Here is a 25,130-nt window from a genome sequence, read left to right on the forward strand (position 1 = left end):
TCTCAAAAATACCATATGGATCACGAGAGGTCACCTGATGCTAACACGGAACCGGCCAATCATATCGAATCAAGCGTCAAGTTTGACAATATATTGCTCCGCTTCGCTCCGCAATAAGTAGCTCGCTGTAGTTAATCCTAACCATATTGTAGTACAGAAGGATAACCACCCGCGAACCATCATCGACGGACTTAATGCTGTAATAAGTCCATCTGACACACTATCATTAAGTACACGAAGACATTTTTACTCGAAGCTTGTCATAATGTCCATCACCGAGTGGGGCAGTGCGACCCATTTGCATCGTGTGAACCAATCAACGCGTCAGCTAATCTAGAGCACCAGTGAATCATCATGATCCTCAATCTATCACTTTGACTCGAGTATCCAGCCCAACTATAAAGACAGTCACAAGGCAATGTAAATTTTTCAAAGAGCCATACCTTTTTTCATCTTCAAATGCTGAGTTCCTGTATCATACACCCCGCCAACTCACCCATAGCCATGGATTCAATCAATACAAGGGAAGATGTCCTAAAACTAGGCATCATCGACCCCGAACTCGAAGAGGTAAATAAAACGTACCATCTACCATCTCAAATTCCCCTAACAAAATTCTAATACAACCATAGACTCTCAAAAGCACCCCCTTCCCAAGAACGTTCAACACACCCTCCATCGAACAACTCCGCCAAGCAACCTCTACAGCAGAACAAACAAACTACACCACCTCCCCAACACACAACACCCACGAATCAACCATCACAATCCCCATGCGCGACGGTCACCTCAACGAAATTCGCCTCATAAAACATAATACCATTCCCAAAAATGCACCACTAATCATCCTCATCCACGGCGGCGGATACATAATGGGTACAAACATGCAATGTATACCGTGGGCTCGACCTATCGCTGCCTTATACGGAGCGATAATCGCACTGCCCTCTTACCGTCTCGCCCCGGAATATAAATTCCCCTTTGCACCGCACGATATCTGGGATAGTTTATCCTGGTTAGCGAGTAATGCCTCCTCGCTAGGCGCAGATTTAAGTGCTGGATTCGTGATAGGGGGTTGTTCAGCCGGGGCCGGGTTGGCAATTGTTACTGCGCATCGTGCGTTAAGAGAAGCGCTCGGTTCGCCGTTAACTGGGGTTTTGGCTAATATCCCGGGATGTATTAGTGAGGAGACTTTGCCGGGGAAGTATAAGGATCTCTGGGTGTCGCGGGATCAGAACGCCGAAGCTCTGATTTTGGATCGCAAGCTTTTAGGGGTTATTGAGGAGGCGTATGGGATGGATGTTTACTCTGAGGATTACTCGCCGTTTAACGACGGTGTGTTGTTTGAGGGGTTACCCAGGACGTATGTCCAGGTTGCCGGGATGGATACTTTGAGGGATGATGGGATTGTTTATGCGAAGACGTTACGGGATTATGGGGTTGATGTTAAGTTGGATATTTATCCTGGTGTGCCGCATGGGCATTTTAATATTTGGCCAAAGTTGGGATTATCGGTTAAGTCTCAGGTTGATACTATTTGGAATATTGGGTGGTTGTTGGATAGGGGGTTGGAGAGGGAGAGGGTGGAGGAGTTGTGGATTGCGAGCATGGGGTGACAGAAGAGATTATACGGTCGTTGTTAGTAGTGCTAGTTCTATATGCCACTTTCTGTGGCGTTTATAGATTATCGTCTTGCCCCTTGCCCCTTGCCCATGACAACTTCAAGTTGTAAATAGTCTGCCCAGACATTAGAAGTCTTTATAGTTAAAGTTAGAGATGAACAAGATCTCTCCATATATTCCTCGGCTTTGGAAGCTCATATCCATTTTTGTTGTATCTAGAAATAAAGTGTTAAGATAATTAATGCAGAAAGTCATTTCCTCCTTCCATTACGGACTTTACCTCTTATCTAAATCAGGATCCATCTATATACCAGCCCCTGTAACTCCTCAACCCTCCCCACCACCAGCAACACCAACCCCATAAACCCCGCTACCTCTATGGGCAACCTATTACCTACAGGCCACAACCTACACACATTCTTCACTCCCAAAACCAAATCCATAGGTACCACACCCCATTGCCGAATAAGTCCCCCACCATCCCGTCAATCATACCCGCTCTCCACCCGCCAAGGGACTTTCGGGCCCACTTTGCCCGCCGGAATTCCCTCCGCTCCCGAGCCTGCATGCCGGGAGCTGGGAGAGTTGGACTCGGGATTGTCGAGGGTAGTTGACCGAAGTGCCGAGGGGTGTTCCCGTAGAGGGGTGAGGCTGTGATTTATTATGGGGGTTATGGGGATTTGGATGGAGGGGAGGGAGGATGTGGATTTAGGGGGTTATTGTTGGGGTGGGATTTAAGGGGGTTTTATTTGTTGATTTGGTTGGTTTGGGGGACTATGTGAGACTCTGTTGTACAGTAGGCGCAGCTTGGGTGGGTATTGTTAGTTGAGTTTTGAGGATTGTCATCACTGGCGGGGCTTAAGATATGAGTGCCTGGCAGGGGTTGTTGTTGAAAGTATGTCTCAATGGCATTCCGGACTTGACTACCTCCGTATAGAGTGTCTGTTGGGATGTGCTCACGGCTCAACGTGCTGCAAGTCAGTGTATGGACGTCGGAGATGCCCGTTCTCGACAATCTCGCAACATTCGAGGTCCGTCACGAACGGATATCGTCGGCGTAGAGTATCTGATCTACTCTGCACATCAGGGTCCAGGCTGATGTATACACTGTAGACCAGGCACGGTCGATGTAAGCAATCACCGGAAAATTCTCAGCTACTGCAAAATAACCCCATGAATGAAGGTGCATCCTCTGTCTCTTCCCAGAAAATGCAGTGGATCATCCCGTATACCACGGAGAAATCAAATCCTATACTTCCGCACCCTGTAAGTTAGGATCACAGTCGACCGCATCCCGCGTTGTGGCTTGGAACGAATAGCACGGCATCACAGACACATCCTGCCCGTCTGATGAGACGGAATCCCAGCGCTGAGCAAGTAATCACACCTTCAACGGCCACGGCCACGGCCCCGGACTGCTGTCCTCCGCTGGTACCGGCAAACGGCACGAAGATGATGAACAAGAGATATTGTCTCCACGGAGGACAAGCATCGACGTCCGGACCTGAGAGAACCAGGTCTTGAGGCCTGTCGACCAATCCGCGTGCAGACAATCCACACACGAGGTCCCAGCAAGCCGTCAAGTGCCGGTCATCGGCGAAAAGACGGTGCTGTGAAGAGGGCGATCGGAGGATTCCAGCGGGACTTCCGGGGAATAGGCAGCTAGGCGCTGAGCCCGATTAGGTCGTAATGGGGCATCGGCGGTCCCCAACGGGGTTGTGGTGTTGACATTGCCGGGGATAGGATTGGCTGTGGCCGGTGTTCAGGACATATCGTCAGTGCGATGGGGGCCCACCGTACCTGGGACTATCTAGGATTGTGGGCTAGCGTGGAACAGCTAGTGGGAGCCTGTGGCCTGGAGGGGTGGGAATCTCGGATCTGGGTCCGGAGAGCGGGAGCGGCAGAATATTATCGAGGGAAGAGGTGGAATAGCCGATGTAGCTTATCCGGTTTCTCGATGCCGTCAAACCGAGATGCCGCCTGTACGGAGTACTGTTTAGTAGGCGAGTTGGTGAGTTGGTCATCTTCGATGGCTCATCATTTTTGGATGTTGAGATGGCCGGAAAAACTGGTCATTCATTCGTTGGTGATTATCAGGTCTTCAGCTATTCAGCCTCTTCCCAATAGTTCCAGAGAGTGTTTCCCTCGGAGTCAGGCCAAGATCCTGTCAAGCGGGTTCCCGACCAGTTCTCGTGGGGCATCCCAAAGGGGAATAGCGGGATAAGTGGGGTTCCGAGTTTAGCTCGTGGCACTTGGGGCCTAGTGGCTCTTTCGTGTTGGGCTCCATGACGTGGAGCATGGGGATGGGGGTGTTTGATATTGGGAAGTAAGGGATGAAAAGAGAAAGAAGATGAGACATAGAAAATGAGGAGAAAGGATAGGAGTTAACGACAAGAGGATGAGGGGTTTATTATTTTACTTTAACGAGGGGGTTACAATCCTGGGACTCGTGACATCAAGCTTCCCCCGCATTTTTCAGACGTTCGCGTCCACTCTCTAGCAAGTCAGTAGTAGTACTCCTCGTTGTACTTTATGATCGACTTGGCCCACAAGGTGGGGGGCAGGTGCAGTGCGATTTTCGCAGGTCCAAGCTATTCGTCATTCCCCACTCGTGATTGGGGATGACAGTCTTTCACGTTAACAGACTATTGCCGTCCCACTGGACCTGGAGAACTCCATCCCGCGGCTAACAATCGGTCCAAAGGGCCCAGAGCCGGTTAGAACTCGGAAGTCGCCTTCGGTTGTTCGCGGTCTTTTGCCCTCGGGCATCATCTTGGGGCCACTGGAGTCGGTAGCTGACGAGGTACTTGCCAAAGGTCCAAGCTGTAGTCTGTAGAACAAGGGGGGATATTAATAAATCAGAGACTCCGGAGTACAGGTACTACTATTACTAGGATCGTCCGAGTTATATAGAAGCAAGCTTGGGCCCCTCTCCAAGTTACCACGAGTGTACTTATACTTCGGCGCCTGCTACTCCTCCATTCTCCGTACTGATACTTAGGAACTCACTGACAACTGACTGGTTCCCCCGCATCCTCCATTTTCGTGTCTCTCCCCTCATCTTCCCCTTCTTCTCCTTCTTTTCATTATTTCCATCTTCTCCTTCCCCCGTGGTTCCTTGAGAAGTTCGAACATCCGCTTCTCCTCTCTCGTGATACGTCATCAGTAAGTTATCCACGGTCCAACCTGCTACACCCCCCGTGACTTCCGAATCCCCCAAGAAATTCGCATCCTGACAGCCACAGGATACTCGGAAACTTTGACTGCTTCGGTGCCTGTGCCGTGAACTCTTTTTCCCTGGTCAGTGGATGAATCATCCGGTCTTTTTTCGCGAATCCTTCATTCTTTCATCTCGCATCTACGTCTGCGACACAACCATCACCACTGCACTACCACCACGACCACCCACAAGCTAACCAATCCTCCTCAGACCATAAATTACTACCCTCACGACCATGGCATCCAACTCCGTCAAGGAGTCCGCCCATAATGCGGCCGTCTCCGCCCAACAAACTACCAAAGCCGCCATCGAGAACCCGGCGCAAACCACCTCCACCATCCTGCACCACCCCTACATGCGCGCCGCTCTTCCCTTTGTCAACGGCGGCTTGGCTGGTATGACAGCCACCATCGTAATCCAACCCGTCGACATGGTCAAGGTGCGCCTGCAACTCGCTGGCGAAGGTGCCCGCACCGGCCCCAAACCCTCCGCCCTCGGCATCACCAAGGAGATTATCGCTTCTGGTAAAGTCCTCGACCTCTACACCGGTCTCTCGGCCGGTCTCCTCCGCCAAGCTGTCTACACCACCGCCCGCCTCGGCTTCTTCGACACTTTCATCAAGAAACTAAATGCTCGCGCCGACGAGCAAAAGCGCAAGGTCACCTTTGCCGAGCGCGCCGCCGCCGGTCTCTCCGCTGGTGGTATCGCCGCGATGATCGGTAACCCGGCCGATCTGGCCCTAGTGCGCATGCAATCCGACGGTCTCAAACCACCCGAGGCACGCGCAAACTACCGCTCCGTCTTTGACGCGCTGGTTCGCATCCCCAAGCAAGAAGGTCTGGCTGCGCTGTGGGCGGGTGCCTTGCCCACGGTTATCCGCGCAATGGCGCTGAACATGGGTCAATTGACCTTCTTTGCGGAGAGCAAGGCCCAGCTTAAGCAGCATACTAGCTTGTCCCCGCAGAACACGACGTTCGCGGCTTCTGCGATCGCGGGTTTCTTTGCTAGTTTCCTCTCGTTGCCGTTTGACTTTGTCAAGACTCGTCTGCAGAAGCAGCAGAAGGATCCCGCGACGGGCAAGGTGCCGTATAAGGGTGTGTTGGATTGCGCGAGGAAGGTTGTCCAGGAGGAAGGGTGGTTGCGATTCTATCGTGGCTTTGGCACGTACTATGTGCGGATCGCTCCTCATGCGTTAGTTTGCCCCCACTTTGCATTGCTTTTTTGGACCCACTTTGAAGATAAACTGACGTTTTTGATCGATAGGATGGTGACTCTCATCGTGGCCGATTATCTTAACCTCATTACTAAATAGAGGGGTGAAAGAGAAGGGAGGTAGAGCGGAAATTGCTCAACTCTCCAGTGTTTGAACACACGATGTTTCGATCTTTGTTCGAATGAATTCTCTTGCATGTCGGTGACTCGCCTTTCGATTTTCGCGCTACTCGCAAAAAGGGAACCCCAAAACGCATCCCCATGCCTGCTTCTTTGCATCGCCAACGTGATTCCCATCCTCCAGGTCAACTCTATACCTTACGCGACCGCTATTCTCAACCTCAAGAGCTAGCGTTATCTACCAAACAACAAGCTCGCTCTGCATTTCTAAGGTTTCAAATGCCGGACCCACACTGAAATCGCATTACCACCGGCTTTCATTTTCATCATTATCGTCTGGTTTTTTACGATCGGAAAACTAATGTCGGTCACTTTCAGACCTTGCTTTTCCCATTCCTATTCTCCCTCGGAGAGAACACTTTTCTCCGGTGGGTTCTTTTGTTGAGGGCCGATGCTTGTGCGGTTTGCGTCGGACGGCGCGGTGTAGCAGCTGGTCTGGTCTGGTCTCCCGGCGATCTCCGTCTCCGCGGAAAGGATAGGGAAGATGGGATACGGCGATGGTGCAAGTATGGGAAGATCCTACGATGCAATCATGTTTAGTTTTTATTGCTTTTTGCTTTTTGTTTTTTTCTTTTCTCTCGACAAGCGAATACCCCCCTACACTTGTCCTATCCTGTCTTGTCCTGTCATATCCCTTTGCTACGCTATGCTGTGCAGTGCTCTACTATCCACGTTTGTCTGGAGTAGGTTTACCTCGATGCGTTATCTTCGTAATGGGGCATTATCAATATTTCCAATCCATGGATTAAAGCATGACTTTCCCTATCCAGCCCTAACATGTCTTTCTCTGCTTCTTTTTCCTTGTGTTGCTTTGTAGCCTTAGATGTCGCACAAGCACGAGGATCTCGGTTACTCACTTGTTCATCCCTTGCTTATACTATGCGGTTATGTATACTTCGGGGTGAATCCCGCTTACCGGCTTGAATTTGTGATACCGTTGCGCTGCAGTGTTTCACTTGCACGGGCACGAGTGTACAGGCCGAGGATGGGTATGAGTATAAGGGGGTAGAAATGAATGGAATGTAAGGATGGAAGAAATAGAGAGAAGAAGGTTCAACATCTACGTCGACGTCTCACTTTGGATTGGATACACTACCTAGACCAATATTAGACAAGGCACTCGGGACAAAATACTTCTATAGCTGGTACATAACTAGATAGTTACCAGACCCTACGGATAGCTCTTACATCTACGAAAACACAATTCATATTCATGACAGCTTTTCCATTCGCGAAACCGGGTATGTAAAAAGAAACAGCGAAACGCGCAAGTATGCATCTCATAGTATTAAAAGGGGGAGGGTGCAAATGAACAGGGGGAAATAGCAAAAATGAAAAGCGTCATCCATGAATCTCATAACGAGTCATCACATTAGGAAACCCCCCAGACCGAGGTGGGAAGGGTCAAGTCCATTGATGATCCCGTGAACAAGCAAAAGCGAAACCGAAGCCGGATGCGAATCAGAGAAATTCCCACGATAAGGTATTTCCCAGATTACACCAGTTCCCATTCTGGGGGTATGTAGCCCAGAACTTAGATGTCGCCGGCGGCACGCTTCTCGGCGATCGCATCGGGGGAGGAGGACGTCCTCGATGGTCTCGTCGGTACCCTTGAGATCGTCTTCCACGGGGACTGTATCGCGGATGCGCATGAAGACGACGGGGAGGGCGACGATGAGAGAGCCTGAAAGGATACCCCAGTTGGAGGCGAGTTCGTTCATGAAGGGGGTTTCGTTGCTGTCGAGGGACCACATCACAGCGGAACCGGCAGATTGAAGACCCTTGTAGAAACCGGCCAAGTTGGCGAGACGACGGCCAGAGTTGCCGAGGGCACCCATGAACCTGGAAAGAAAAGATTAGTTTGGAATGCTTGATGGAGGATTATAAAAGGAAACGTACCAGTAGACAACACCTTGCCAGACAGCATCGTACATGCCGTAGAAGAAGTAGAGGAACATGGGACCAACGTAACCCTTAGTAGTCCAGTCCCAGGGAACGAAGGTGCCAGCGTTTTGAGCCTCCGTGCTGACATCAGCGCGGGTGTAGTGCTTCTGCCAGGCATAGCCACCACCCCAGATGACCATAGTCAGAGTAAACAGGACACCAAAGGCGATCTTGGCACGGACACTGCGACGAACACGCTCGACATCCAAAAGAGGACCGATGATGACGGCAGCCACAATCTGAGCGAACCAGTACAGGAAACCGTTGAGAGCCTTGGTGCGGGTATCGAAGTAGGCACCGTTGATACCGTTCTGCTGGTAGGTATAGAACCAGTTGGAGGACCAGAACATGGGGAAGAGCAGGATAATGTAGGGCTCGGCCTTGATGGTCTCCCACAGACCATAGATCTCAGTCCACCAGCTGGGGCTCTTCATCAGAATGACACGGGAACCATCCTCACGGACGATCTTGTCGGCATCGCAAATGAACAGGGCCAGGCAGGCACCGAAGAACATGAGCACAATGAAGGCAATGTAGGTGCCATCGCTGACGGTGCTGTTAGTGCGGACGTGGATGTTCTCTCCAAGAGGGATCTATAAAAAGAAAGTGTTAGTTTAAAGCTGGTGATCGGGTAAATGCGGGCACGCGCAATGCCCGCATTCCAATGCGCAAAGTACAGCGATCACTTACCAGACTGCCAATGCAAGCACCGACGTTGAAGATGCCCCAAAACCAAGCAAAGTAGCGACCCTTGGACTGCTCCAGAGGGTAGGACATCATGATGGTGCCCTGCGCAGTCCACAGGAGACCAGCGCAAACACCGAGGAAAGCGCCAGCGAAAATGTTGAAGCCGGGGACATACTTGTGGACGGAGACGAGCAGGGAGATCGAGTAGAGACAGTAACCAATACCACCAAAGGACAGAGAGGCGCGAACACCCAGACGGTTGACAATGGTACCGGCGAAGAAACCAACCACGGCAAAGGTACTGTAGAGGGCAACATTCTATAGACAGAGCAAAAAGAGGAAGTGGTTAGCGACCAGTCAAGTCACGGATTTTCGAGATCGGCGCACTCGCGACAGAAACAGCCACGCGGGATGGCGCCGAGACTTGGAGAACTTACCATTTGATCGGCCAAATGGGCATCGGCCTTACCACCACCGCCGAGACCACCGAGAGCGTTGAACATGCCGGGGCACATGAAGCAGACGAATGCGACCATGCCGAGCTGGAACTTGGGGGAAGCATACCAGCCGACATTCCACTTGCCGACACCGATGCGCTTGTACATCCAACCACGGGGGCGCACAACATCGTCCTCGGAGGCCGAGTCGGGACCGACCTGAGTAGTCGGAGCCTTGGGTTCAATCTCTGCCATGGTGAACGATGTGCAGGAGAGTAACCCGAGAGCGGGGAGGTTGGTGAGGTGGTGGTGAAGTGGTGGAGCGCGATCGGGGGAGTGGTGGAGGTGAAGGGGGGTGGTGTGGGTGTTGGAGGAGGAGAAAAGAAGATCGTGTGGGGAAAAGAAAGAAAAGAAAAAGAAGGGGAGGAGGGGATTAAAAAGATCGTGAGACGCGAAGAAAAGGAAGCGCAAAAAAAATAGACGGACAAGGTAGCTCGGGTGAAACTACGACTGATTCGGAGCTGTCAATGTTTTGTCCTCATGATGGACCGAATGGGACATTATGGGGACTGGGGGAAGATTCGAATACTACCACGCGGCAAGGTAACATTCAAGCTTGTCCCTAGGTCCAGTCAGCACTGCTCCTGTGGAGTCTGAATCCAAGCAACGCAAAAAATAAGCCGTTTATTTTGCGAGGAGAGTAGTAATTGGATAATTGATTCGGTAGTTACTAAGGTACAGGAGTTATAGTAATCATAGCTGAAGTAGAACGCGTAGTATGTGATAGTAGGTGTTGGTGTAGTAAAGACGTGGAGGTGAAGCGGGCAGGGCCGCTTTGATAGCAGAGTTACACTTGCCTGGATGGAACATGGTAAGGACTCGGTAGATTGGGAGGTTCTAGTGTACTTGGACAAAACTAAGCGATAGGGAAATCATCAACAGTCGGGACCCCAAGTCGCGTGACGGACCCCTAAACGACGTGGTATTATCCACCTCCACTTCCTCCTCAACCCCCAAAAGTATGGAGTATGGAGTTGAAAGTCTGGAAATCTGGAGTATACTGGAGTAAAACTGTGGCTCTCTCTGGAGGAAACGAGGATATGTGACCCTGCCGCATTGCGGTTGCATGGGGTCCCTTCAGTGGCTGAATGGCTTGAGAAGAACACTTGGAGCCAGCCCTTCAGGGGGCGCAAAGAACTAACAGAACAGACCAGTCGCACCGTTGGTTCCCGTGGGCTTGTTGAACTAACAGCTGATTAGGGAAGAGAAGGAGGATGTAGACCAGTCAGAGGCCCGGAATAGGGGGGGCGAAATTGGATGCTTTGAGTCTAGATGGTGTGGGGAAGGATATACTAACTCGAATGGGTTTAGTGGATGTAGTTTTTCTCGCTTTAACAAATTTGGTTCCCACGTTATCCCCGTCTGGGGTTAGCGGGGGCAGGCTATCGGGTGATGCGTGAAACATTGCTCGAGGCATGTGCAGTTCGCCAGCAGATCGATCCAGTAGAAAAGAGCCATGACGACGGCAATTACGAAGATAACTGCAGATTTGGTTTAAGACATACGATTTGCAGCAGGGTAGGTAATTATAGTGTCGCTGTAATGGCAGGATTTAAAATCTAAGCATTTTCTCCTGCAAGGCCACTTTGCTTATCTGCACCCGTCCGTTTTGGCCATTCAGCTGGCCTGCTTTCTTATCTAGCCTTATCACTTATCACGCTTATCGCATGACTGGCAGATGCATTTCAACCAGCCTTGCCAGTTGCCACAGAGGTGGTCCAGTTCAACATTTAGCCTGCTATCACTGGCTATATTTATCCCAACAATATAAATACGTCCAAGCGCAGGGCGATTAAGATGGATCAAAATGGATGTTCTCAACACCGGTCGCAGATTGGAATAGATAGAGACCTAGTGCCTCAACCCATTCCACATCGCTTAACGAGCCGAATGGAGTCATTCGTTAATCGCTACTATATTTTTTACAAGTCATCGTCTGACCAAAAAGTGTGCGTATAGCGAGTGAGTGCAAGCCAGGAATGAATTGTAACAGTTGCATATAATCCCAGGCAAATCTCGACTGAGATAAGATAGCCATCTCCCTTGAAAATGGCCGATTGCTTGTTATCATGATCGCATATCAGGATGTAACTGATCGGTGGTATTGAGCCGCACTGCACTGGAGCTACTAATTATCAACCGGTATCCGAGAGAAATTCTACATAAAATATTCATGATTTTATATGCTCCAATGATTGAACGGTTTCAATAGCCACTATGTTCAATAATGAATCCCGCGCGTGCAGGTGGTCTGTTGGGGAACAGAGGTCCTCACACTCAATGGTGTTGAATTAAAGTATACCAATGCTGAGCTCATTTAGCGAAAGTTGCCAGTCTTCGAGAGATATATCCTGTTGCTATAGTACTCGTCTAATCGCTCGACGCCTATGCAAACCTAACAGACCTAGTCCACTCAAGGTAATTAATCGATAGCTTTCCTATTTAGATATACTGGAAGGCTTATTTATGTTTCTAGACTTTCGCTGTAGGAAGATGAAGATAAAGCACGGTCGGGGTCATTCACAAAACAGGTAGAAGGCTAACATGGTTCCCCAGATTCGAACTTCTTCCTGCCAAGAGTACTAAGCCCGTATTCATTGTAGCCAAGACCAGCACTCATGCTAAAGTGAGGAAATGTGAATTTGTAATGCCAAAATACGAGGAACCTATAGTTACAGTGGTAGTGCAAAAGTTTGAAACTATTTCCTGCTTACCGCCCATGTTTCACCGCCTGTTACTGACTCCTAATTACCGTCTACCTCTTTCGCGAGATGCGTTATTTATTAGCTGATATAGGTGCGATGCCTCACAGGGTACAAGAAATTATAGACTTAGAAGAGTGATATACAAAATATAATGTTGTTTGGGATGAAATCTCTCTTCTTCGATAGATTTTTGACTAGCAGAAAAGCCTTGGCATTAAGGAAATAGTTTCAAACTTATGCACTGCCACTGTAGCATTTGTCATCTGGAGAATAAATAACCAGCCAGAATGGCTATGTCGTCATTGCAGTTGACATATTTAAGTCTTGTCGCATTGAAGCCTACAATTTCTTATTTATCATACAGTGAATTGTAAACTCCCATTGCTACAAGAATCCCAATTCTAAAGATCACTTCCACAATGGCAACCCTTCCATACAACATCATCGACGTCTTCTCATCCACAGCCTACAAAGGCAACCCACTCGCCGTGGTAAACAACACATCCGATACCCTCACAAAACCACAAATGCAACTAATAGCCCGCCAATTCAACCTCTCCGAAACGACATTCATCTGTCCACCCACAAACCCAGATGCAGACCTACGTCTACGATCCTTCCTCCCTAATGGGGAAGAAGTCTTCGGAGCAGGCCACAATTCACTCGGCGCCTGGTGGTGGGCTATCTATTCAGGGACTTGCGATGCACCGCTGGATCACACTGCGCGTACCTACCATCAACAACTCGGTGAAGCTATTTTACCTGTGGAGGTCTCCAGATCGTCAGCGGGGGAGATTAATATATCCATGCGCCACGGCGAACCGCAATTTCTGAACATACATACCGATAAAGCGTCATTGGCTGATGCCCTCGGAATCGAGGATACGGATATCGGACTCGAAAGTCCCTCGGGGACCACTCTTCTCGAAGAAGCGCAAGTTGTAACGACTTCGCCGGCTCGACATCTTTTGATCCCTCTTCGCAATAAAGAAGTTCTTGACCGTGTGACTTTCGCCAATAAAGAGCGTATTGCGGAGGAACTCCCTAGCACGGATAGTCACAATAGTGGCGTTTACGTCTTTACAGCGGTTGAAAGCAAGAATGGGATTCCGACATTCGAAGCGAGGTTTTTCAGTCCTGGGATGGGCATGGAAGATCCAGCTACTGGGTCTGCGGCGGGGCCTTTGGCGGCGTTTGTGTGGGAGAATGCTAGTGAGTTGGTTTCTGCTCAAGAGGAGGGATCGGGGGGTGTTGGTATAGAGGTTGTGCAGGGACTGAAGACTGGGAGAGAGTGTTTGATGAAGGTGAGAATTGGTCGTCGTGTGGTTGGAAGTATAGAGTTGTCGGGGACGGGTGTGCTGGTTGCCGATGGTAATATTGTAGTGCCTTCGTCAGATATTGTACTTTAGAAGACCTTGACGGGCAGAGCTTTCAAATACATGAGATGAGGGTGGCATTGATAGACGTGGGCACAGATTGTGTGACATGCTGGAGAAAATCTAGCTTTCGTAACTTCAGACCGTTCTTCCCCGCTAGGATGATTAGATGATATAATGTTGTACACATGGATATACCATTTCATAGGAGGAGGAAGCCAGGTCACAGAGATGCCATAGAACAGGTATGCCTGGATATTTTCGACTTCGCATTTGCGGATATAGTGACAACTCATCTATTAATCGCTATCTTCTTCAATGTCTCCACTACTCTCGGTTTCATCTTCTCCCTCTTCCTCCTCCTCCTCCTCTTCATCTTCATCATCTGACTCCATCATCCGCCTTTTCCCCTTAATCTGACCAGGCTCGGATTTAATCTGCGTCCCAGGTGGCCTATCCACATCCATCGCATCCTCATCAGGATCCACCGCGTCACTGGCCAACGTCACCCGGTTCAGTCTCCGCTGTGCATCCTCGTCCTCCTCGTCACTTTCCTCCGCACGCCGCGCCTCCTGCTCTTCCGCACGACGTACCCGACGTTGCAAGGCCGTATCGCGGACCAGGTCTCCTGCAGTAAGGATAATCGAACACACGGGGCACTTGACGGCCTTGACACGGGGAGGGCCGCCGGGCATGGGCCGTGAGCGCGAGATCATATCCATGATAGCATCGTGCTCGAAGCTGTGTGGACATTTCGTGCTAGTAACCGGATCCCGGAAACGGACTAGAGTAAGGGGGCAATCCAAGGAGATGCGCTCGAGCGCGATGGCGACGTCGTCCGAGTCTGCGGGGGATGGCTGGCGCTGGTTCCGTGTTCGGCGCGTTGAGGGACTGCCACCGGAGGCGCCTACATCGGAGCCAGCATCGTGGTCATCCATGTGCGAGAACCATGTAGAAGAGTGTGGCATGGGTGGTGCTTCGTTATCGGGATACTTGGAATCGTGCATGATGCGGTAGAATCCAGTATAAGTATTGTTGTTGGCGTATCTACACCATCCGTGATGTTAGACATGACCATGGCATAAACGGACATAGTCCAGGACAGTAAAAGACCATACCTCTGAGTCAATGACAACGCTTCCCAGTTTCGTTGGTCCTCGGCCAGCGAGGTATCCAGCCTCTTACGAGGCGGATTCTGTGTATTGCGCTCGCGAACCTCCCGCACAGGCGTAGACTCTCGATCCATTTCACCTTCATTCATTTCAGCATCTCCATCTTCATCGTTCACTCGCCGCATCGGCCGCTGCCGACTCCGCAGTTGTCGCTCGGGGAGCAAAATAGTCTGTATCTGTGCTTCCTCCTTATAAAGCTTCTCCAACGCATCTTTCAACCCAATAGACTTGGCCTCGCTATCAACGACATGGCGCATCTTTTCCTCCAAACGGCCCACAATAGAATTCACTTGTCGTTCCTGCTCCGCAAGACGTTGATACTCTTCATCCTCGCCCCCGTCTAGTTCCTGGCCATCTTCCTCGTTTCGCCGTTTTTCTTTTCCCTTCTGGTATCGAGTTTGCGCATCACGGAGCCGATCGCTCACTTCGCCGACTGATTCGGTGAGATTGACGCCTGCATCGTGGATGTGTTTCTTGACTATCTCGAGGGAATGTTTACCGAGGAGCTGGTGAAGATTGTGATAGTCATCTTTGGATAGAGGGGCCTCGGGGCTCTGATATTCTGGGACTTCCGGGCCTTCTGTGCCTTCGGGGATTTCGGTGGCTCTCGCGGTAGATCTTGGGGTGGCTCGTGAGCGGACGCTGGGTGGAGGGCGAGATTGGGACAAAGAGGTGCGCTGTCGCGCGGGGGTTGCGGAGAGCATTCCGGCCGTAGAGTGGGTGGGCCAAAATAGGTGATTTTCTATGAAATTTGGCAAATCTTTTGGGAGATTCGAGTGGGCGAAGGGTGTTAAATGATCTGCCTTTGAGGTGGTTTTGCCGTTGCGTAGACAAAGCAACTGGAAATCCTAACGCGACGCGACCACACTAGTCCCGATTTGGTTACATTACAGCGATAAGCTTATCGCCCTTGACTATGCACGTAAGGACTGGAGGAAATGTTTGAGGTTGTACTACGCAATGAAGCACTATATGGTTGCATTGCAGGCGGAATCTCTTTCGAAGGCTCTTCACAAGTGGTGATGCGGCATTATTTTAATTATCTGGTTTTCTTGGAGTAGTCTCGCTAAAGTATGCAAAGGCGAATTGGCATAGATACAGTTTTAAACCTTGTAGAAACAGAAAGCATGGTAGAAGCCTGCCAAGGGTTAGCATCAAGTGGCCTAAACTGGATCGGATCCAAGCACTTACTAACTGCATCCTTCTCCTCCTCGGTCATCAACAACTCTCCAGTACTACGATCCCGCACTCCCATGCGCTCACTGAGCGGGCCCAGCTCGCGATCATTCTTCTCGTCTTCCCAGATCTCCAGGAACGGCTTGCGGTACTGCAGCTCGAGGTTGTAATCCTCGGTCAAACTAGAGTACGATTAGCATCTTAGAACAAAAGGGACGGGACCTTTTAGCGTTAAACTCACGCTCGGAAGGCCTCCCAAGGAACGACGTATTCAGGAACACCCTCAACCGCTTCCGACATAAAGTATGTATACTTCCATCCAAAAGGCGGACGGAAGACACCATTCTCAGGAGTATCACCAGGGAAGCGAACACTGTAGATATCATTGCCCCATCCACATCGTTCCTCCTCTTCGACCTCGCCATCCTCGGGGCCTTCGGTCTCAGCAGGCTTGGCGGCTTCCTGCTCCTTGCGATTCTTGTGGAAAGTACTGACTTTGCCGGTGATCACATCCGAGTTCGGGCACACACCGATGAAGCGACCACCCTTCTTTAGACAGCCAGCGACGTTGCTGAGCATCTGACGGGCCTTCTCCTCACTTTCAAAGGCATAGTGAATAGCAAACATGGAAGTGACAACGTCAAAGCCACCGCCACCCCATCGCGATGCCATCAAAGAGCCACCAGGTCCGGCATTGGGGTCAATGCCGACGCGCTGGATAATGTTCACATCGGCCAGGGACTCGCCAAAGCAATCCTTGGTCGCAAACTCCGCGTGGAACAGAGCAGTTGGTGGCCGGCGGCCGCGGCCACCTCCACCACGAGACCGCATCTGACCGTATCGATCTCGAGCCTGTTCAATGGAGATATTGGCCGGGTCGAGTCCAACGTATAGTTCTACCTTTTGCGGGGCAAGCTGCCACTTGCCCAAGTCACCACCCTTGCCGCAGCCCAAATCCAAAACAAGCAGCTGCTTGTCCTCGACCGGGTTCGGGCGCGTGCTATCATCAGCCCAATCCTTGGTATCATTGAAGCGTGCAGCAAACTCCTCGTCAGGCGAGAACTTCTGGATCAAGGTGCTCTTGATCCAATTGTTGAAACTGCGCAGCCCCTTGATCTTGCTCTCAGTCTTGCGCCACTCGCGGCCACGCTCAGGTACGGCATTGTAGTGCTGTCTGACAACGTCGGACACACCACGATCTCGTGATGTCCGCATTGCATCCTCTTCCATCGCGCGCTCGCGCTCCTCCTGTCGTCGCCGCAATTGCTCGGGGTTTAGCAAGCCAGCTCGTGCGCCACCGCCTGGTCGCTTGCGCTGTTTAGGTTGTTCCTCGGGCTCTGGTGAGCGACGCTGTAATGGGGAACGCGAGCGTCTCGAGTAGTCATCGCGCGGTGTAGCATTGCTAGGGCTGCGAGATCGATTGCGTCGAGAGTAGATCGAGGGGGGAGGTGTGCGGCCGCGTCTGCGAGCCTGGTGCCGCTCCTGCATACGCTTGCGCTTGTTGGCCGGACCAGACTGGTATTGTTGATCAGCTCCTGGGGTGGATCCATTGGGCTGTGCCGTAGGACCGGAAGGGGGAACAGCGCCGTTCCTGTCTCTTTCGGCAGGGTTTGGCGTGCGAGCCTTGGGAGCACCCGAGCCTGGTGAAGAGTCCATTTGGTCGTGAGAACCGTCCGCAGGTGATGAATCGAGGTGAATGTGAATTTCTTCGGGAGAATGGATTTGCGGTGGGTACGAAGCCAATGATCAAAGGACTCGATTGGACGGAGTGAACAAGGGCAAACCCAGTGGATATGGTTGATTGATAATATGAAAGAGCTCGGTTCTTTCACCCGAGACTCGTTGAACTTGAAAAGTGAGAGAGGTTCTTCGAGACTGACTTCGGTGGAAGAAGGGAGCTCCGCTGCCTGTGGGTCTTGGCCGCAGCTGCCGTAATCAAAGCTCCACACGATGTGAGCCTCGCTTCTCTACCATTTATACATTGAAGCAAATTACATATTTAGTCAGGACTCAGTACATTTCTCATCCCATGCATAACTATAATTCACGTACAGGTGGCTTTGAATTGTAATTTGCCTTCGGGGTCCAGTCATACAGGCTACAGCTACAAGTACATATGTACCCTGGTGGCGCATTGGGGATGGTAAAAACACAAAATATCTTGTCATTCTGTGAACTAAAACGACACGAAAATGCATGCAACCTACCTGGTCCTCCCCCTTTTTTGCTTTTTTGGATAAGCGCAATTCCAGATAAATGCAAAACATAGCACACGAAAAAGATCAGATCAACCTAACTTGCTCGAAGACAAATCAGCTCATAGTTGGCCCTTCAGTCTTGATCCTTCGTGGCCAGGTGTTTTCGCAGCCTAGCCTCGATATCTACGCACTGGTCGCGCAGATGCACCAGAGTATCACGTAGATTTCGAAATCGCCAATAGGGGCCCTGGTCGTGTGAAGTGCGTACAATAGCGACGGTGGCAAGGTCAAGTTGCTGGATTTCACCAGTCAGGTTCTGAGCGAACTGACCCAGATAATTCGGATCCAGTAGCTGGGAGCTTCCAACACTGAACGCATGTGTAGATTGAGTGGGTCGAATGCTGAAGAACGGCCTGCGAGTGTCCATGTTTGGAACATCTAAACTTGCGTGCTGATCTTCTGCAGAATCGCTCTGGATGTTCTGAGTTGGATCATGAGTTGATGCAGAAGCTTTTGAGAGCTCTTTTGAGACGTGGTCAGAGGAGCCTGCAGGGGCGAAAGTTGAAGGCTGAGAAGAATGAAGACCAGGTGGAAGACCCATAGAAAGCGCCGTCCGACGACTAATCACTGGACGGATACGAAGAGTGGGAACAGGGCGTGGTAGGGGACTAGCCTCAGAGATTGGTTGGTCAACTTGCAATTCCTCGCTCTTTGATGCCGTTGCCTTTCTGGCCTTCTTGGGAGAATGCTTGCGAGAATCAGCGTCATCATCGACACTGCGTTTAGCAGCGGTCACCGTTCCCTTTCGCTTGCGACTGGGACCTGCACCTGCATGACTGGATTCTGCGGGTTCATATACCTCAAGACGTTCCTTCCACTTGGGTATACAGGACCTGAGAACTTCCTCCGGGAACCGCAGTTCACCGTCAGGAAGCCGCTCAAACAGGATTCTGCAGTATGCAGCGCGGATGACCCCATGGCTCGCGAAATAGTTGGTATAACGTTGACGGATTCTTGGAGGCTGACAGCAGAGGTTCGCAATCTCAGCGTCAGTCAATTCGTCCTCTGGATTTGGCAGACTATCAAGGTCAACAGTTGGTTTCATCCGTCTCTTCGACCGGGTACCCTTAACGGAAGAGCTGGCAGGCTCAGGATCTGGAGAGGCACGGATGCCAGAGTCCGATACGGCCGTCTCAATGTGGGACTTGGATGATCCAGGGTCTAGCAGGTCGTTGTCAGCGAGCTGGTCTTCCCGAGTGTTGACATCCTCAGGGGCAAGGGAATCGCGGGAGACCTCAGCATCCTCATTGGGAGCACCCAGGACAGTCAGGTCGTTGTGAGTGGGCGGATTCTGGGAGACTTCGTCTGAAAAAGTAACAATGTCAGTGGCAGCAGCGTCCCCGGCTGCAGAAACCGTAGAAGTGCCACCATCAAGCACGCCACTTTGACTTGCCACATGGTCGTAGATGCTGAGCGGAGACATGGAGCCATGTATGTCATTTGTAGCGATGATGAGAGGTGTAGAAATAGGGGAAACCGCAGGGGCCACAGGGCCTTGCGAAGTCTCGTCTGCGACATTCTTGTCGGGATTGGCAAGCCCCGGGGAGTTGAGGGGTGCCAGGCTGACCATGATAGTGGGCTGTTCCTCAATATCCATGTTGGAATGAGGTTGACTTTGATTTTTCAGTCCAAGGATATGGTAGATGGTGAAATGTAGAGGGTGTGTCAGTGACGGAAATTGAGAAAGTGACTTCAGGTAGTGAAGATGAGTAAGGTGTAGCGTATTTGGAGTAGTATGTCCAGAGCAGATGTGTGGGAAGTAGATCATCAACTGCTCATAGTCAGAGCTGGTTGGAAGTGGTAAAGCCGGTTAGGCCAGGGATGGTTGCACGAGTTGAAGGAAAGGAGAGTTGTGGATGGAGAGTTGTGGATGGAGAGTAGTTAGTAGAGAATGTAGGAGTTATAGAGGACAGCGGTTAGAAGATGACCATTTGATATAGGGCAAAACGCTTAGGTTGACGAGACTAGCATGAAGAAATGAATAGGTGATGGATCACGGTGAATTCAAAGTGCGTGATATGTGACGTGAAAGTGCGAGCTATAGATTGATCTTTATGGCTGGGCTTCAGCGACTTCTCGACGTTCAAAATGACGATTTCAGAATACTAGAATGTATTTTGTTACCTTAATTACCTCACTGTAGGGACAGAAGTAACGAATATTAGCGATAAAATAACGATTATCAGAAGTCTACAGACCGAATACTATGTTTCTTGTAGCGCCCCTAACATCAGATGAATACCACCCTTTCTATGATATCTCCCCTTTATAGCACCTCCGAACCAGAAAGTACTTAAAGATCCTATAAACATATACTATAGTTCATTCTCTTACCGCTAATATCTAGGTAACGATAGTTAGTGACCAAGGAAACGAATCTAAGACTTTTTATGACGGCCTAACATCAGATGAAAAAACATGCTATTTATACCACAAAGAAGCCGTAGGAGCGGCCGAAGAAAAAGTTATAGGAAAACTAGTAGCGCTCGTAATCACACTTAGGGAGTACCTTGGGAGCACTCTCGAAGCAACCTAAAGTACTGTAACCCATGCTAGAAGCATTGTAGAGGTATCCTAGAAGCACCGGCGGGGTTAACCAAAGGAGTTGTCGTCGGAGTCCTTAGAGTCATCGAATGTGTTAAAGGGGCTAAAGGGACCTCGTTTCCTGGTGATGTCTCACTGGCCAATTTTTGCTGGATGATAGAGATGGTGTTGCATCGTATAATATCCGGAAAATGCTGCCCCAGTTTACGGCGCAATATCCTGACCTATTCCAAGAGGGACTGCAGAAGCGCCGGGCCGAGGAGAAGAAGCCCATTGAGAAGAGGAGACGGGCGGACGTCTTCAACGGTATTTGTGAGGACCATCTGCGGGATATGATGGGTGTAGTAGGGGATTGTGAACAAGCACTGGAAGGAGCACTCGAATGACGCCTCGAAAGACGTCTCTAAGGAATACTCGCGGGCTAAGCAAGAAATCTCAGTGATCCTGAACGAGTTCTCTCGTGCGTTACTGTGAGTAGTATAAAGTAGTGAGTGTAGATGGAAGGACTTTCAGTTTGGACTACAGTGTAGACTACAGTATGAAAAACGGTGTAGACTGCAGTGTGGTTCATACTACAGAAATAAGCAAGTCGCCGTTATACGAAGTGAAATCGAACAGCGCAGGGCTGGAGGAGATCCTGCATCATACATGGTAGTGATGCTGGTAATGAATAAGGAGCTTGCCCGACTTCAATTCTGAAAACAGAGAATGCTGACAACGTGATAGAACATGAACCTACAATTATGCCCATAATGCCTGTAACGCCTTGCACATGATTGTAATGACAATAGGGGACATTAAAAATGGAATTAGACACTCAAAAAGCAAGTCACTGCGGAGGCGCAGGCTTGCGCCGCGGTGACTTGTGTGTCAAGACATGTCTCATGCGTCGAATCTTGGCCCACCACTCACGGTCTGCCGCCTTCTTTGTCTCTTCATTCTCGGCGGCCTCATCATCGAACGTGTCTGCCGTTGGAGTACTTGGTTCGGTGCGGAGAGTACCCACTGATGCCACAGAGCGTATTCGTCTGCGGTGCTTCACCTTGACAGCCTCGGTGACAATTTCCCATCCACTTCGTAGATCGGCAGTCTTCTCATTCGCTCTGCCGGTTCCACTCTGGGCTGTCCGGTCAACCCACGGGCAGTAGTCCATGTGCTCCGTAGCCACGTCCAGGGAAGTGTAGACAGAGACCTCTCCGTTCTCCTTTGGTTTGTACATCCAAAGGCCCAGGCGGCGGAAGCAGGCTCTGCAGGCAGCTAGGTCCTTCGACCCATCGACGGTGGAGTCCCAGCCAAAGAATGCCATGGCTAGCGCTGCTTGATTGATGTTTTGCAGCGGCTCGGCCGTTGGTTGCGGGGTGGTTTCATTGTTGTCCTCGTTCGCCTCGGTGGGTTGATGAGTAGCCTCAGAAGCTTCATTGGACTTCTTGAACCAGTCTTCTGGCAGGGAATTCATAAGACTTTCAATATCGAAGCCCTCCGGGGTCTCAATGCTGTCATGAGCTGGCAGCTTATCGCCTATCTCAGCGAGATGCAGGTATCGAGTACGAAGACCAGATATGGCTGCATCTGTGTTTGTCAAAGGAAGATGTTGTATCGTAGCTGCAGGATAGTTAGAAAAGGATCATGAACTCCCATGAGACTACAGCATACCATCACATCCCCTGTTCCTCCATGGGCAATTATCGCCATGCTCTTCTGTGATTTGCTTCTGATATTCTTCCACCAGTTTTGCGCCTACAATTGTTACGTTAGCGCGAATTCGTTCAAATCCCTGGAATCATTTCCCATCAGTGTCAACATACGGACTTCCTTTCGTTCTTGAACTTTCTCCATATCATATCCGTCAAGCTCATCGATCTCATCCGGAAGCTTGACCACTACCGAGCCGCCACAGCCACTAATGCAGCTGACTCGCATGATATCAGTACAGATCCATCCTCGCTTGGCCCACTGAACTTCATTGATGGGAGCAGGTTTGGAGGTCCATCGGTCAACACGGCGAAAGGTCTCGAGGCGTTCGAGGAATCGTTCACGATCCCAAGGTACGAAAGTAGGGCGCGTGGAAGAGGAAGAGGATGTGGTTCGGTTGGAAGGTCGGGATAGCTTAAGGATAGAGTCGCGTACAGAGGTGAGGTTCGTGGTATCGTTGTCGCTCAGCCGGACCTTTTTGATTGAGAGGTTGGCTGGAATGCGGTCTTGGGCTGTGGTGGCGGGCCCCGTGGTGGATGGTTTCGAGGTATTATCAGTCGCAAGGGGCTTGGAGATAGACTCCAGCACTCGATGGAACTTGCGCTTCTTTGACTCGACGGCGTACGACATCTCCGCACCGTGTGGTGAAGCAATGAGGCAAACACAAATGCGCGAAGGAGCGCGCCGACAAGCTCCCCAGACAAAGGTGTTTCTGCCTCAGGCAGGAATATCAGCACACCTCGCCACCAGTCACTGGTTGCTCTGGGGTAGTTAATACTCAAGGCGTAACAATAAAAATCAATCTAAAGGACAGGTAACGCTTCTTGCTAGTATTCTCTTGAAAGTAATCGACCATAAACCTTGTATTGTATTGTTTGCACTGCTCTTAGTGAAGTCGAGCAAATCCCTGGCCTCTGATTGGTGCTCGGCATCCCTCGCAACATCTTATGATTTGCGCAACCAACCGGCCATTTCCTTTTTCTTTCCCCAAGGGCATCTGCTGCCACCAGTCAGTCACCATGGCTTCATTAAGCTCAGCTCTGCCGGCATGGCGGAGTGTTGCCCCCCGTCTATCGAAAGACCTCTTTACCTGCAGACAATGCCTCCGAAACCAAGGCTTTGCCGTCAAATCCGTGCGCCGGTTCGCCGCAATGCCGTCTCCCAAGCCTAGCATGACCCGATCCTCCCTTTTCACCGATAAGAACCGCCAATTCTTCACCTCGAGTCTGCGCCGATCTGTGGCTGCCCCGGCTGTGGGTGCTGCAGCTGATGAGGTTGCTGCTAAAGCCAAGTCGAGCTTCCCCAAGATCAGCGACAAGTCCGTTGCATACTGGCTTCTGGGTAGCGCCGCGAGTGTGTTCGGTATCGTGATCTTTGGAGGATTGACTCGCTTGACTGAATCTGGGTTCGTATACCTTGTCTGTTACTGCTACAAAAGCCATTGAGTTCTGCACGCTAACGTATTCTTTGCCTGGACAGCTTGAGCATCACCGAATGGCGCCCTGTTACTGGATCCCTGCCGCCTATGAACGCCGATGACTGGGAGTCCGAGTTCGCCAAGTACCGCGCATCCCCCGAGTTCCAGCTGCTCAACCCCAACATGAATCTGTCCGAGTTCAAGTCTATCTACTACATGGAATGGATCCACCGTCTCTGGGGCCGATTCGTCGGTCTCTCGTTCGTTATCCCCGCCGTTTATTTCGTCGCCCGCAAGAAGGTCTCCACGCCCATGGCTTGGCGCCTGGCTGGTATTGCCGGTTTGATTGGTTTCCAAGGCTTCCTGGGCTGGTGGATGGTCAAGTCTGGTCTCAAGGATGATCTGTTTGCGCCTGGTAGCCACCCCCGTGTCAGCCAGTACCGTCTTACTGCCCACCTTGGTGCTGCCTTTACCTGCTACGTCGCTATGCTGTGGAACGGTCTTGCTATCCTGCGGTCTCACCGTCTGATGAAGGATGCTACCGAGGGGCTGAAGCAGCTCGAGGCTCTCCGTGACCCTCGTCTGGCCTTCTTCCGCCGCTCCGTTGCCGGTCTCGCCATCCTGGTCTTCACTACTGTCATGTCTGGCGGTCTCGTTGCCGGTCTCGATGCCGGTCTTATCTACAACGAGTTCCCCTACATGGGCAAGGGTTTCGCTCCTCCTGGCTCCGAGCTGTGGGATGCTCACTACTCTCGTCACGAGGACCGGTCTGACCTGTGGTGGCGTAACATGCTTGAGAACCCCTCCCTTGTCCAGCTTGACCACCGCATTCTCGCCATGACTACTTTCACTTCTATCATGGCTCTCTTCATCTACTCCCGCCGCTCTTCCACTGTGAGCCGTCTCTTGCCCCCCGCGGCTCGCAAGGGTATGCACGGTGTTGTCGGCTTTGCCTGCATGCAGGTTGCCCTCGGTATCTCTACTCTGCTCTACCTCGTCCCCACACCGCTTGCTTCTGCCCACCAGGCTGGTAGCTTGTTCCTCCTCACCTGGGTTATGGTGCTGGGTAGCCGTGTCTGGCACCCCTCGCGCACAGCCAAGCTTCTCCAGATGGCTGCCAAGGCTCGTGGCCAGCAGCTTTCCAGCTCTACTGCCTCGGCCATGAAGCGGCTGTAAAGCACCAGCATTGCCGTTGAATGTATGAATATGTTGAGCAAGGCGGACTTTTGCGATCTATAGCCTTGATGTTCTGATACCATCTCCATTCCTTTCCGACTCGTTGACTAGCTCAAGAGTCTTCTGTATAAGTATCTTATCTACACGTTGTAAAGACTAAAATAAAATGAACAGTCTAAACAAATTCAAACTCCAAATGCAATCGTTCAATTGTTAGCTACTAGATATGGCGCTAAGATCTTCGTCACTTCA

The 25,130-nt window shown here is 50.8% G+C and overlaps 9 protein-coding genes across 9 annotated transcripts; 4 read left to right on the forward strand and 5 right to left on the reverse strand.

The window, feature by feature from the left end:
• Nucleotides 1–504: 504 nt before the first annotated feature.
• Nucleotides 505–1,616, forward strand: N7496_003210 (alpha/beta hydrolase; the record flags this gene model as incomplete). Its single annotated transcript, XM_056696141.1, has 2 exons — nucleotides 505–570; nucleotides 633–1,616. The coding sequence occupies 2 exons, from the start codon at nucleotides 505–507 to the stop codon at nucleotides 1,614–1,616; spliced, it is 1,050 nt and encodes a 349-aa protein (XP_056558353.1).
• Nucleotides 1,617–5,077: 3,461 nt separating this feature from the next.
• N7496_003211 (putative mitochondrial dicarboxylate carrier protein) lies at nucleotides 5,078–6,154 on the forward strand (the record flags this gene model as incomplete). The annotated part of the gene is made up of 2 exons (XM_056696142.1): nucleotides 5,078–6,033; nucleotides 6,106–6,154. The coding sequence occupies 2 exons, from the start codon at nucleotides 5,078–5,080 to the stop codon at nucleotides 6,152–6,154; spliced, it is 1,005 nt and encodes a 334-aa protein (XP_056558354.1).
• A 1,447-nt stretch (nucleotides 6,155–7,601) lies between these two features.
• N7496_003212 (UNC93-like protein) lies at nucleotides 7,602–9,557 on the reverse strand (the record flags this gene model as incomplete). Its single annotated transcript, XM_056696143.1, has 4 exons — nucleotides 7,602–8,076; nucleotides 8,134–8,771; nucleotides 8,869–9,183; nucleotides 9,303–9,557. 4 exons carry the CDS (start codon nucleotides 9,555–9,557, stop codon nucleotides 7,602–7,604), a joined length of 1,683 nt encoding a protein of 560 aa, XP_056558355.1.
• Nucleotides 9,558–12,486: 2,929 nt separating this feature from the next.
• N7496_003213 (PhzF family phenazine biosynthesis protein) lies at nucleotides 12,487–13,476 on the forward strand (the record flags this gene model as incomplete). Its single annotated transcript, XM_056696144.1, has 1 exon — nucleotides 12,487–13,476. The coding sequence occupies one exon, from the start codon at nucleotides 12,487–12,489 to the stop codon at nucleotides 13,474–13,476; it is 990 nt and encodes a 329-aa protein (XP_056558356.1).
• A 266-nt stretch (nucleotides 13,477–13,742) lies between these two features.
• N7496_003214 (SUMO ligase MMS21) lies at nucleotides 13,743–15,319 on the reverse strand (the record flags this gene model as incomplete). The annotated part of the gene is made up of 2 exons (XM_056696145.1): nucleotides 13,743–14,490; nucleotides 14,562–15,319. The coding sequence occupies 2 exons, from the start codon at nucleotides 15,317–15,319 to the stop codon at nucleotides 13,743–13,745; spliced, it is 1,506 nt and encodes a 501-aa protein (XP_056558357.1).
• A 399-nt stretch (nucleotides 15,320–15,718) lies between these two features.
• On the reverse strand, nucleotides 15,719–17,447 carry abd1 (mRNA (guanine-N7)-methyltransferase; the record flags this gene model as incomplete). The annotated part of the gene is made up of 3 exons (XM_056696146.1): nucleotides 15,719–15,753; nucleotides 15,807–15,973; nucleotides 16,033–17,447. The coding sequence occupies 3 exons, from the start codon at nucleotides 17,445–17,447 to the stop codon at nucleotides 15,719–15,721; spliced, it is 1,617 nt and encodes a 538-aa protein (XP_056558358.1).
• Nucleotides 17,448–18,122: 675 nt separating this feature from the next.
• Nucleotides 18,123–19,646, reverse strand: N7496_003216 (uncharacterized protein; the record flags this gene model as incomplete). Its single annotated transcript, XM_056696147.1, has 1 exon — nucleotides 18,123–19,646. The coding sequence occupies one exon, from the start codon at nucleotides 19,644–19,646 to the stop codon at nucleotides 18,123–18,125; it is 1,524 nt and encodes a 507-aa protein (XP_056558359.1).
• Nucleotides 19,647–21,422: 1,776 nt separating this feature from the next.
• Nucleotides 21,423–22,915, reverse strand: N7496_003217 (uncharacterized protein; the record flags this gene model as incomplete). The annotated part of the gene is made up of 3 exons (XM_056696148.1): nucleotides 21,423–22,195; nucleotides 22,247–22,330; nucleotides 22,399–22,915. The coding sequence occupies 3 exons, from the start codon at nucleotides 22,913–22,915 to the stop codon at nucleotides 21,423–21,425; spliced, it is 1,374 nt and encodes a 457-aa protein (XP_056558360.1).
• A 389-nt stretch (nucleotides 22,916–23,304) lies between these two features.
• On the forward strand, nucleotides 23,305–24,878 carry cox15 (cytochrome c oxidase assembly protein cox15; the record flags this gene model as incomplete). Its single annotated transcript, XM_056696149.1, has 2 exons — nucleotides 23,305–23,690; nucleotides 23,765–24,878. The coding sequence occupies 2 exons, from the start codon at nucleotides 23,305–23,307 to the stop codon at nucleotides 24,876–24,878; spliced, it is 1,500 nt and encodes a 499-aa protein (XP_056558361.1).
• Between the last annotated feature and the right edge of the window lie 252 nt (nucleotides 24,879–25,130).

The sequence above is a fragment of the Penicillium cataractarum genome (assembly GCF_028827025.1).
Source record: "Penicillium cataractarum strain IBT 29864 chromosome Unknown utg000002l, whole genome shotgun sequence".
Taxonomy (NCBI): Eukaryota; Fungi; Ascomycota; class Eurotiomycetes; order Eurotiales; family Aspergillaceae; genus Penicillium; species Penicillium cataractarum.